Source organism: Spermophilus citellus (genome assembly GCF_964194105.1).
Source record: "Spermophilus citellus genome assembly, chromosome: 10".
Taxonomy (NCBI): Eukaryota; Metazoa; Chordata; class Mammalia; order Rodentia; family Sciuridae; genus Spermophilus; species Spermophilus citellus.
Window position 1 is genome coordinate 31829308 of NC_138197.1, and position 12746 is coordinate 31842053.

At 49.7% G+C, this 12746-nt stretch overlaps 1 protein-coding gene across 1 annotated transcript; it reads left to right on the forward strand.

Annotated features, from left to right (window-relative positions):
- The first annotated feature begins 94 nt into the window (after positions 1-94).
- Positions 95-9068, forward strand: ENO2 (enolase 2). Its single transcript, XM_081310909.1, has 12 exons — positions 95-216; positions 1309-1408; positions 1956-2051; positions 2203-2261; positions 2563-2632; positions 3052-3185; positions 3388-3610; positions 5100-5297; positions 6280-6481; positions 6756-6864; positions 7288-7346; positions 8083-9068. Exons 2-12 carry the CDS (start codon positions 1324-1326, stop codon positions 8150-8152), a joined length of 1305 nt encoding a protein of 434 aa, XP_081167035.1. The 5' UTR covers positions 95-216; positions 1309-1323; the 3' UTR covers positions 8153-9068.
- The last annotated feature ends 3678 nt before the right edge of the window (positions 9069-12746 follow it).

Below are 12746 nucleotides of genomic sequence, written 5' to 3' on the forward strand. Positions count from 1 at the left end.
CCACCCGCGCTGGTACGTGCGTCTTCGCCGGCAGCTCCTGACTCATCGGGGGCTCCGGGTCACATGCACCGGCCCGGCCCTATAGGCGCCTCCCCCCGCGCCCGCCCCCCGCCCTCGCTGGGGAGCCGCAGCCGCCTCTGCTGCTGCCACTCCCGCTCTCTTTGCGCCTTCGCCACCGCCACTGCCGTCGCCACCAGCTGAGTCTGCAGCTCCGAGGTGAAGCCCTGGTCGGGCCGGCGCCCCTCTGGCTCCCTTTCCTTGTCCGTGTTCCCTTCCTCTTCCCTCGTCTTTCGTGCATCTCTGCCGGTGGCGCTGCGCACCTGCTCTTCACCCGCGCTCCCTGGCGCCTTCCATTCCCCGCCTTCGCCGACCTCTCCTCTCTGGCTTTCAGGTTTTCGCTCCCTCGTTTAGGAACTAGCCTCTCTGCACCTGCTTCTAACTGCGCGTTTCTTCACCCTTGCCTGCTTCTTTCCCCGCGCTTCGTGTCCAGCCGATTTGTTTCTTAAGTTCGGCGTCTCCGCTTTGTGCATTTTATTCTGACACGTCTTTTTTTGCTTTGCGGTTGGGGAAATGTCTTCTCTCACCCTTCCTCAGCTCCCCCAGACTTCCTCTAGACTGCCCTCTCTCCCACTCCTTTCCCACGTAGCCCCTCTCCTTTTACATTTCCTTTTCTCAGCTCTATGGAAGGAGTGGGGAATTTGGGGAATGGGGAGAGAGTAGGCCTAGCTTCTACTACCCCATCTGGTCTCATGCTTTCCCACTCAGCTGCAACCCCCAGGGACTGGAGCCCCACCCCCCACCCCCTTCCTCTACTGCACGTTTCTCAGGAAGAGGGACTCGCGTTTGGGAGAGAGGTTGGGACCCTGGAGTGTTAAGTATGGGTAGGATGCGGACTCTTTCAGGAGAGGTTGCGCAGACAACCCACCTTCCTCCTCTGAGGAAAAATGCCAGCCTGGCAGCCATTCTGCTCTGGGGATATCTGGGGGAACCCCACCGGCCAGAGAAGCTGCCGAGGGAACCACTGTCTTGTCCCTCCTCCATTCACTGCGGAGTTATCCCATCCTCTTTCTTGATCGCACCCCGCCTCCGTCTGCAGTGACCTCCCCTTCCTCACTGCATTGACCTCCTCTCTCTATGGCGGGAGGGGGGTACCTCTTCTATAGCCTCTGACTGCAGCCAGCTCCTCCCCACCCCCCACCCACTGCAGTAACCTCTTTCTCATCCCTCCCAGCCTATGGCCCCGCCCACTGATATGAGGCTCCACCCCTCTAAGCCTCCTATCTTCTCCTTTATTCCCTTTCATCCTAGGAGATCCCAGCCATCATGTCCATAGAGAAGATCTGGGCTCGGGAGATCCTGGACTCCCGTGGGAATCCCACTGTGGAAGTGGATCTGCATACTGCCAAAGGTAATGTACTAGGTCTGGTCTGGGTTGGGAGGCCTTCCCTGATACCCTGAAGGAATGGGTTCCAGAGCCAGGCTCCCATGCTGGATTGTGGGGTTGATCCTCCTTGTCTAGGGGAGCCAGGTCTGTGTTCTAGTTTACTGTGCGACATGCCCTGCCTCTACATATCTACTTGTATGCAGCCCCACTTCCAGCTTAAAGACTCATTCTATCCTAGGACATCAGGATAGAAGGGCCCCCACTTTAGGAATTCTGAGGAATGTGGGTGAAGGTGTGTGTGTGTGTGTGTGTGTGTGTGTGGTGTGCTTCCTGGCATAGCTTCATTTCTGTGGCTTCCACTTGCGCCTGTGGGCCTCTGTTGGGTGGATGAGGAGCCACTATTTGTGCAGCTGGCTGTGTGTGGGTGGGTGGGTGTGTGTAGTGTTAGGGAGCAGTATGGGGAGAGGATTGGATGTAGCAAGCAGAATTTTAAGATCAGGACTGAAGGCTGAAGGAATCCCTGTCCCTATAGTGTCTTTCTCCCTCCCTCCTCATTCTGTGTCTTCTCCAGGTCTTTTCCGGGCTGCAGTCCCCAGTGGAGCCTCCACTGGCATCTATGAGGCTCTGGAGTTAAGGGATGGGGACAAACAGCGTTACTTAGGCAAAGGTGAGGCCCTTTCTCTTTTATAGGCTCTGCCACTCCTCAGCCTTATACCCTTACCTCACACCCTCGCCAACTCTTTCCTAGCTTGCCTTCCCCTCCTCCTATTTTCTAGGGCCTGACTCTGACCCAGTCTAGCCTCTCTTCCTCTTCCTAGGTGTCCTGAAGGCAGTGGATCACATCAACACCACCATTGCACCAGCTCTCATCAGCTCAGTGAGGCCCGCTGTTTGCTAGGGATGGCAGGACCAGTATCCTGGAAGGAATCCTGGATGGGGAGGAGGATGGGGAGGGAAAGACCCACTTTTTAGGAATCATGGTTACAAGGGGAAGGGTGGGAAAGGGTTCTTATTGTCCCCTGCTTCTATGGGAGTTCATATCCCATAATGCTAGCAGGCTGCTGTCACAGAGACCTGGTTGGATGCTGGCCAGATGAGAGCCTGGGTGAATGGGGGGACCCTCTACCCTAGGGCCCAGCCTCTATCCTGGCCATGCGTAATGGGGGCTGTGCCCACAGGGTCTCTCCGTGGTGGAGCAAGAGAAACTGGACAACCTGATGCTGGAGTTGGATGGGACTGAGAACAAATGTAAGTAGGGGTTGGGAGAAAGTGGGCATAATGGTGAAATAGTAGTACACACAGGAACTAAAGGAGTCTCTGCTGAGACCATCAGAGGACTTCTTCCATCTTTTTCCCAAAGCCACTGCAGTGGGAAGGAGTAACATTAGACAGAAGAAGAATTTCTTTGCAGCATAAAGTGGAGGGAGTTGGCCTAGATAGTCTGGGGGAGTTTAAAAGGGGTGTGGCTTTCTGCCCTTTCTATCACCCTCCTTTCCACTTCCTCCCTCTGCCCTGCCTTTTGCAGGAGAGAATGGATGGGATGTCACTGGGGTGGGGAGAGGAAAGGGGGTCTCTTTTCCTGGCTCTTTTTGGGGAATATAGGTTAAGTCCAGGGCTAGAAGAAAAAGGAACATTTTTGCTCAGTGACTTCTTCTTTAATCTTCCAGCCAAGTTTGGGGCCAATGCCATCCTGGGTGTGTCCTTGGCCATTTGTAAGGCAGGGGCAGCTGAGAGGGAATTGCCCCTGTATCGTCATATTGCTCAACTGGCTGGGAACTCAGACCTCATCCTGCCTGTGCCGGTGAGCACTGAACTTTGCCAGCGCCTTTCTCAGGGGTGGAAGGGAGGGAGTGGGAAACCTCATGAGAAACAATGGAGAAGCTAATGAGAAGGGATGGGGACATGAGACTCAGTCTGGTGATCTGGGTACAGTTGGGGTTCTTGGGTTATATTCCCAGGGGCAGGGGGGAAGGGCTGTTTGACTATCTTCTGTGGCTCCCTAGGCCTTCAATGTGATCAATGGTGGCTCTCATGCTGGAAACAAGCTGGCCATGCAGGAGTTCATGATCCTCCCAGTGGGTGCTGAGAGCTTTCGGGATGCCATGCGCCTTGGGGCAGAAGTCTACCATACCCTTAAGGGGGTCATCAAGGACAAGTATGGCAAGGATGCCACAAATGTGGGTGATGAAGGTGGTTTTGCCCCCAATATCCTGGAAAACAGTGAAGGTGAGGTCAGAAGCCCCACTTCCAGCTTAAAGGCTCATTCTATCCTAGGACATCAGGATAGAAGGGCCCCCACTTTAGGAATTCTGAGGAATGTGGGTGAAGGGTCCTTGAAACTCCTATAAACCTCAAGAGGTACCAACCCTTGGGGTGGGTTCCTGGGGGGTCTGCCAAGTTCACATGCAGACACAGAACAGTCTTTTACCTGCTTAGCTAGATCTGTTAGTATCTGTAAGTTCTCACAGCAGCCCCTGAGAACAGTGGGAGATGATCTAGGTAATCTTGGGTCCGTCTCATTCTTTAACATCATAGGAGTCTCAGTTTGATGAGATATCATATTCCAGAGAGCCCATTCCAAATCTGTCCCATCATCACCCCAGCCTTTTAGGCCTCTAGGATCCCTAAATCTTTCTCTGCTCTGAGAGATGCTGTATTGTGGTTCAGTTATAGGTAATGATTAAGAGTTAATTTCTGGGCTGAAGGTGTAGGTCAATGGTAGAACATTCACCTAATTATACTGGAGACCTAGGTTTCATCTCCAGCACTGCAAAATAGAAAAACAAAAGTAAAGAGAAAGAAGAGTTAAGTTTCTGGGACCAAATTGCTTGAATTTATTTGAACCTTGACTTGAAAAGTTATATAGTAGTGATCTTTCTTTCTTAACTTCTCTGTGCTTCCTTTTCCTTATCTATAAAATGGAAATAATAACACTTTATACCTCATAACATCATTGTGAGGATTAAATGAGATTATATCTAGGGGCTGGGATTGTGGCTTAGTGGTAGAGCGCTTACCTAGCACGTGCGAGGCCCTGGGTTCGATCCTTGGCACCACATAAAAATGAGTAAACAGCTGGGGATGTGGCTCAAGCGGTAGCGTGCTCGCCTGGCATGCGTGCGGCCCGGGTTCGATCCTCAGCACCACATACCAACAAAGATGTTGTGTCCGCTGAGAACTAAAAAATAAATATTAAAAATTCTCTCTCTCTCTCTCTCTCTCTCTCTCTCTCTCTCTCTCTCTCCCCCCTCTCTCACTCTCTCTTAAAAAAAATAAAGATATTGTGTCCAACTACAACTAAAAAATAAATATAAAAAATGAGATCATATCTATAAAGTACTTAGGTGATGTGATATCAATAAAGAACAACTATTTGGGGCTGGGGTTGTAGCTTAGTGGTAGAGCGCTTGCCTAGCATGAGTGAGGCACTGGGTTTGATTCTCAGCACTGCATATAAATAAACAAAATAAAGGTCCATTGACCACTAAAAAATATTTTTAAAAAAGAACAACTATTCATAGTAATGCCATTTAGAACAACTATTCATAATAATGCCATTTCTCTGTCCTAGAAGATGACTTCTCCCAGACCTAGAGACAATCCACATAACCACCTTACCCACACCTCCCCAGCAACAGTCCTTTACTTCTGCTTAGAATTTTTCTCTCCCTCTTCCCTCCCGCCTGCATATAATCTCATTGTATTCCATCTCTAGCCTTGGAGCTGGTGAAGGAAGCCATCGACAAGGCTGGCTACACAGAAAAGATTGTCATTGGCATGGATGTTGCTGCCTCGGAGTTTTATAGAGATGGCAAATATGACTTGGACTTCAAGTCTCCAGCTGATCCTTCCAGATACATCACTGGGGACCAGCTGGGGGCACTCTACCAAGACTTTGTCAGGGACTATCCTGGTGAGAAAAAAGGGTGTGGGAGAGAGGGCAGGGGGAGGAGCAGGGGCCAGACAGGAATATGTAAGGGCAACTCTGGACTTAATGGTTCCGACTCAGGTGCCAGGTAGAGGAACTTGAGAATTAAGGATAGAGTAAGGGAGCCTTGGCAGACTGGCTTTGTTGTGCTAATGTGCAGGTACCTGTGATGAGTCTGTTCTACTTTGGATCCTGATTAAAGTTGTGGGCTCTAAAAGCTACTAGGAAGCTGGCACAGTGGTGCATGCCAGTTAATCCAGCAATTTGGGTGGCTGAGGTAGAAGGATTTTAAGATCAAGGACAGCCTAAGAAATTTAGTAACATCCTAAGCAACTTAGTGAGACCCTGTCTCACAATAAAATATAAAAAGGGCTGGGGATGTGGCTCAGTGGTTAAGCACCCCTGGGTTCAATCCCCAGTACAAAAAAAAAAAAACCAACTACTAGGATCATGGGGAGGATTCTAGAAGGAAACAAGGATGATGAGAGAGTGAATGACCTAGCAGGGAACTAGCACCTTTCAGTCTGTTTGATTGATGAAACTGGATGCTTAATGGAGCCAGGACTGATGTCTGAATGGAGAAGAGGCTGAGGAGGGACTGAATTATCCTCTCCTAGTCTTCCAAGAGCTTTTATCCTAGGGTGAAGGGCAAGTGGACTCCATCTTCCTGAGACAGAGTAAGAGAAAGTAGACATCAATTGAAGAAGGAAAATTTAGATGAGTAATAACAAAGGGCTTCTTGGCAGTGAGAATGGGAAAATACAATGGGAGGTTGTGGGAAGGTTTTATGAAATAAAAATCGGGATAGGAATCAGGACAGGCTTGTTTTAGTGAGGGGTAGGGGAGAAAGATGAGCAGGCTTAGTTAGCCAGGGGACCTGTACATTTCAGGGGATCAAAGTGGGGTCTCCCTACCTGAAGCAGAGACCAGGGGAAGATCAATAGTCCCCTCATGACTCCTTCTGCAGTGGTCTCCATTGAGGATCCATTTGACCAGGATGATTGGGCAGCCTGGTCCAAGTTCACAGCCAATGTAGGGATCCAGATTGTGGGTGATGATCTGACAGTGACCAACCCAAAGCGTATTGAGCGGGCGGTAGAAGAAAAGGCTTGCAACTGTCTGCTGCTGAAGGTCAACCAGATCGGCTCAGTCACTGAAGCCATCCAAGCGTGAGTGCCTACTGGCCCTTCTACTTGACCCCTGTTTTTATAGAATCCCAAATGCTCCTGGTCTGAGCCTGCCCAGGGCTGCTGAAAAGAGCAGGGAACTTAGAGTCCCCTTCACAAATTCTCTCAACTCTGCTCTCTTCACCCCAGATTCTCTCTGCTCCTTTCCCAGACACTTCCCTCCAGGTGTTTCTTGACATAGACTAAGGTTGGGAGTGGGAGAGAATGACCATTGTGTGGGGCTAGGCTGGGGATCAGTGTTGATATGTGGACACAGGTGCAAGCTGGCCCAGGAGAATGGCTGGGGGGTCATGGTGAGTCATCGCTCAGGAGAGACTGAGGACACATTCATTGCTGACCTGGTGGTGGGGCTGTGCACAGGCCAGGTGAGTGGGGACAGCCTATAGGTTGGAGGGAGATCTTTGTGGGATTGATGGGTTATAGGCTCAGGTGGGTCTCTCCGGTGTTTGAGGGTGTCAGGGAAATTTCAAGAGTAGAGGTTTCGTGGCTTAGGAGGCTGAGGCAGGAGGATCATAAGTTCAAAGCTAGCCTCAGCAACCGGGAGGTGCTAAGCAACTCAGTGAGACCCTGTCTCTAAATGAAATACAAAATAGGGCTGGGAATATAGCTCAGTGGTTGAGAGCCCCTGAGTTCAATCCCTGGTGCCCTCCTACCCCACAAAAGTAGAAGTTTCAGGGATGGGGTATAGCTCCATGGTGGAGTACTTACCTAGTATGCATAAGAGGTTTCTTTTTAGCAGTGAAGGGGTAGCTGCTGAGCTAATCTGCATATCTTTTGGAATGTTTCAGATCAAGACTGGTGCCCCATGCCGATCTGAGCGTCTGGCTAAGTACAACCAGCTCATGAGGTGAGGGTCTCCAGGGAAAGGGAGCCCAAGGTCACAGAGAGTTAAAAACCACGATTGCCTAGCATCTAAGACCTGAATTAACAGTAGAAGTCCAGTTGGGTGTGGTGGCATATTTCTGTAATCTTGGAGACTCAGAAGGCTGAAGCAGAAGATCTCAAGTTCAGGGACAGCTTTAGCAACTTAGTGAGATCCTGGTCTCAAAATAAAATATAAAAAAGGTTGGGGATGGACAGGTCCACTGGCACATGCCTGTAATCCCAGCAACTTGGGAGGCTAAGGCAAGAGGATCCCAAGTTCACACCCAGCCTCAGACAACTTAGGGAAGCCCTAAGCAACTTAGTGAGACTCTGTCTCTAAACAAAATATAAAAAGGGCAGGGGATGTGGCTCAGTGGTTAAGCGCTGGACTCAATCCCTAGTACCAAAACAAACAAACAAAAATGCTGTGGATGTAGCTCACTGGTAGAACCCCCTGGTTCAATCCCCAGTCCTAAAAACCAAACAAGACAAAACCCATGACAGCAGATGTATAGCAAATATTTGTCTTTGCTGGATTGGTTTACTGATGGCCTGATTGGTAGGCCACTGAAGTCACATGGGAAAGCCAGGAAATGCTGGCTGTGGGACAGGCCTCAAAAACAGGTAGAATGAAGGAAGGTAGAGGCTAGAGGGAACTCCTGGAAAGACATGCAGGTCCCTCCTGCCTCCCTGACCATTTCCTTTCTGGCTCATCTCAGAATTGAAGAAGAGCTGGGGGACGAAGCTCGCTTCGCTGGACACAATTTCCGCAATCCCAGTGTGCTGTGATTCCTTTACTGGAGACTTGGACCCTCTGTCCCATCCTCCTGGAACCTCCTTCTTGCTATCCTGACCTGTGATAGTTCACCCTGATACCCTGAGCCCCAGGGCACTCAGAAGTCCCCTGATTAGCCTGCTCCAGATGCCCATCAGCTTCCCTGCTTCTTTGCTGTTTCTGTTCTCCCTCCTATGGGCTCCATTCTTTGGAGTACCATACTTTCCACTCTTCCTTTCTATTATTTTCCCTCAGAAACTGGAAATGAGAATGAGGACTTTAAGGGGGTCCATGAAAGAATGATTAGTGTCTGTGACAGGAACTTCAGGGTTGGTGTGTTGAGGTGTTTAGAGGGGGGCCATGTGTCACTTATGCTTTGCTCTGTTCTGTGTTTTTTCCATGTTGCATATGAGCCATGAACTGGGCATAGTGCTGAGCAGTAGGGAGTGCTGGGTGTGTGGCCATGCCCAGCTAAAGCTTAGTGTATTTATTTATTTATTTATTTATTTTTAATTCACCTTTTAATAATTTCCTTGAAACTCTCAGGCCTAAATCTGGCCTGACTTCACAGAACTATGCACCTGTATTTCATGTGGCTATAGATCTGATAATGATCTGGGGTGGGAGGTCATGCTAGAATGGGAAGGTAACAGAAAAGGGCCTTAATATCAGTTATGTTGTGTTTACTGACTGAAGCCTGGGTTGGTCCAGAGTGGGGCTTTGTGCCTGGGGGGACTCTTCCCCTAAAAATCTCTCTCCAGCCCTACGTTCCCTGTTCTTCCTCCAGCTGCACCAGAGTGCCGTCTCACTTCCCTGTGCTGTTCCACACTTGCCACTACCTCTGTGGCTTGAAATGAGCACCATCATTAAAGTCTGAATCACACTGCATTTTTGTGTCTGAGGACTCTTACTCAGTTCCATGTGAGTGAAGAGAAGATGGAAAACTTGGAAGTTGGTGACACTGGATAGCATAGCTAGGAAGGGCACAAAGAGGAAGACCAACTGAATAATTTTGGCTAAAGTGATGGCACTGCCTACCCCAACCTGGCTGGGTTGGGTCCATGTTGTTGTACCTGCCTTTAGCGCAGGCCTGGCCTCAGGACTCAGAATTAGGGGTTCTTAACCTGGAGCCCAGGAGTCATTGGAAGTATCAAAAGTTGCGTGTATGTTTATGTGTGTGTTTGGGAAGGAAAGCAGTCTAAAAATTCCCTAAGGGTCCTTGTCCAAAGAAAAGATAAAGCTGTAGACTGGAGCAGCTCCCATACTTGTCTCTCTCCCCCAAATCCTGGCTGATTCTGAAGTGGAACAGGACTTCATGGCCATCAGTCCCCGAAATGGGGGCGTGGGGAGGGAAAAAATAGTGGCAGGGGTGCAGAGGCAGGCCCAAGGAAATAGTCCTCCCTCTAGTAAACTCAAAGTAATCAACATACTCTTTGGCTGTTGGACTGTAAGGTGGGTGTCAATTTGTGACTAGAGGCCCTCTATAACTCTTCCCGCTCTTCTGGAGCCTCAGCATTGAGCTGCTCAACTTAAGGACCACCTTGGGGAACAAATCCCCTCCCAATACTTTGGAGCTAGGGCAGGCACATCCATCCCTTCAGGCAGGGTCTACACACAAAGCTACTGCCACTAGAGGGAGTCAAGGTTCTATAGGACACTACTGGACACAACTGAGGTGGAGTGGGGAGCGATTTCAAGGTTGTACCCTTTGCAGGCCTCCCAGTCTGCTCCTACTCTCTTAAGTTCTGGTCCCAGGCTCCCTCTGCCATTCTGCCCATCTTAAGGCTAAAAGAGGATTCTGGTTGTGTATGAGCAGGGCCCAGGTCCCTTTGTCCTCATTCCTGTATTCCTGACACTTCAGCCATTTTCAGTTCAAACAGCTTCTTATGCATGGGCATGATGTCACACACCTATAATTCCAGTGACTCTGTGAGGCTGAGGCAGGAAGACTCCAAGTTTGACGCCAGTCTCAGCAATTTAGGAAGACCCTCAGCAATTTAGGGAGACCCTGTCTCAAAGTAAAAAGGACTGGAGATTTAGCTCAGTGGTAAAATGTCCCTGGGTTGGATCTAAAGTACCAAACCAAACCAAACCAAACCAAAAATAAAAAACAGTCTGAAGATGTAGCTCAGTGTAGAGTGGCCCTGGGTTCCATCCCCAGTACCCAAAACAAAACAAAGCTTCTTGCCCTGGTCTTGCCTGTGCCTCTTAATTTCCATATGGGCATCTCATCTTTCGCTTCTCTCCTAGGTCCCTTTATGTCCATGGGGCTCCTCCCACTTTTCTCTTGGCTCTCTTTTCTCTGGGGTCCATGAAACTTATCTTCCTCAGTGACTCCCAGGCTGGCTAGGATTATTATAGTTGAAGCTACCTTTGCTAACCTGTCCTTTCTTCCCTCCCTCCTTGCTAGGTTACCTCTCTAACAGTTATTGCAATTACACACACGCGCGCGCGCACACACACACACACACACACACACACATGCTTGCGCTACACCAGGTACAGGGTTGGATTGGGTTACAGCTAGCTCTGCTTGGGCCTCCCAGGCCCCTCTCTCCACTTTCCTTTTGTGCCGTTGCCTGGAGACCAGTGGGTTGTGGGGGACTGGGGCCAGAGAGGGAGCTGGGGTGAGGGATGGTAGAGGGTGTGTATATGTGATAGTCCCTGCAGTTAAGTTGTGAGCCTGGCCCCCAGGTAGGAAAGGAATTGGAGAGGGTAGGTCCTGGCTTCTCTTCCCACTCTCATAATCCTTGCCCTTACCTTATGTCTACATTTTTCTTTTAGGTTCCTATAAGTCACCATCCTGTCCCATGCCTTTGTGGTTAAAAAACAAGGGAGGAAAATCTCAGAATGGAAGGGATTTGGGAAGGGCCTGGGCCAGGGCCCAGTGGGAGAACTGAACTGAGAAGTGCAGAAAGAGAGGGAAAGCAATGGCTGTGAATAGGGAAGGAGGAGTTAGGTGATAAAAGGAAGAAGTAGAGACTGTCCTAGAGCACTGAGGAAGGGTTCCAACTCCACAGTCCTAGCCAGCCTTGGAGTCACGAAGGACAGATAGGACGCCAGAAAAAAAAAAACAGAGCCACAGAGAAGAGTGCCCTAAGAGAGACAGAAAGGGGCATAGGAAGATAGGGAGCTGGCCTGATTTCTAGGAGGCCCTGGGAGGGGCAAAAGGTGGACCTGTGGTGGTAAAGTGAGTGCCAACAGATTTAGGGCAGTTCAGAGGGGAATTCATTCCTAGGCCAAGGAAGCATTCTGACTTCTGTTCCTTGTTCCCAAGTTCTTTGGAATCTGTTTAGAGCTTTTGGATACTCCCAGATTTGGCTGAGTCTGGCCTAAGGAATTGTGAGACAAAAATCTACCGCCGTTGCTACAAAGCCAACCTCCTTCTTCCCAGAAGTGGAAGCCTGCCAGTTCAGGGTCCCCTAGGTCTCCAGAGGGACTGGCCCCACAAGTATCCTACCCCCACCCCAAATCTGGAAAGCTACTGAAGACTCCCAATCCACACTCCAGCTCCAGTTCTTCCTGTTTCCCAGCCTGCCTCCCTCCCTTTTTCTGGCCTTCCCAATTTCAGCTGCCAAAAATCACCCTGTGTCTCTGGTGTCCTTTGTCCTAGGAGATGTTGCTGCTTGGTGTGGGGCCAGGGAGGGAGCCAAGAAGAAGGCACTGATGGTAGACTGGTGGGGGTGCTGGCTTCATGGTTGAAGACTAGGAATAGCTGCACACTTGAGTCAGAGACTGCCTAGAGATCAGGGGAGGAGGAAGGGTTAGGAAGAACCTGTGGCCTGTAGTAGGGACTGTCTCTAAGTATAAACAATTGGGAGAGGGAACCATGATACCTAAGTCTACTCTGAACCCTTCAGGTGACCTAAGAAACCATTAGTGATAACTTCAGACTTGGGAAGGAAGATGGAGATGAATTGGATGGATGGGCCTGAGATGGTGTCCCACTCCTATTATACTCCTTACCCACCTGCCATCCCCCATTTCTGTAATTTTCCTCAGAGCTCTCTCTCTTGCCATCTCCAAGTTCTTCTCTTTCTCCATCAATGACTTTCCCTCCATATTTCCACCAAAGGCGTTATCTTCTATTTTCTTCCAATATTTTAACCCCTTCTTCCCCATTTTATCTGCTAAAGGAAAGCCTCCTGACTGGAAGCTCCCATCTCCAGGATCCAGCCATCCCACCTCCTTTCACACCTAGCCCAGTCTTCCCCTGAAATAGGCATCTGGTCCCTCCTCCTTCATCCCTAAGGTTCCTCATGCTTTCACTTCTCTGTACTCACAGATATCTCCTCTGGGTTTTCTTCTCCTTCACCAGCCTCGAATTCTTTACTCAACCCTTTTATTCATCTTCCAGAAACCTCATCCTCCTATATGTGTCTTCTTTTCAGTTTTTCCCAAGTCCCCAAACTTCCATCTCATTCTCTCTGAAAATATTTCCCCAACTCTTCCACCCTAAGCTTCTTTCACTTCTCCATGCCACACACCTCAGTGCCCCTCCATCTTTCCAATCTAACCCTATTATACGAATCTCCACTTCAATATCCCCCAAACTCCTCCCACCTCACCTCTGCTACAAACCGTGTCGCCCCCAAACTTCTCCAGCCT

Coding starts and splice junctions, on each gene's coding strand:
- ENO2 (XM_081310909.1), top strand. CDS start 1,324: ATGTCCATAGAGAAGATCTGGGCTCGGGAGATCCTGGACTCCCGTGGG. Junction 2,633..3,051: donor GGATGGGACTGAGAACAAAT/GTAAGTAGGGGT, acceptor TTAATCTTCCAG/CCAAGTTTGGGGCCAATGCC. Junction 3,611..5,099: donor TATCCTGGAAAACAGTGAAG/GTGAGGTCAGAA, acceptor TTCCATCTCTAG/CCTTGGAGCTGGTGAAGGAA.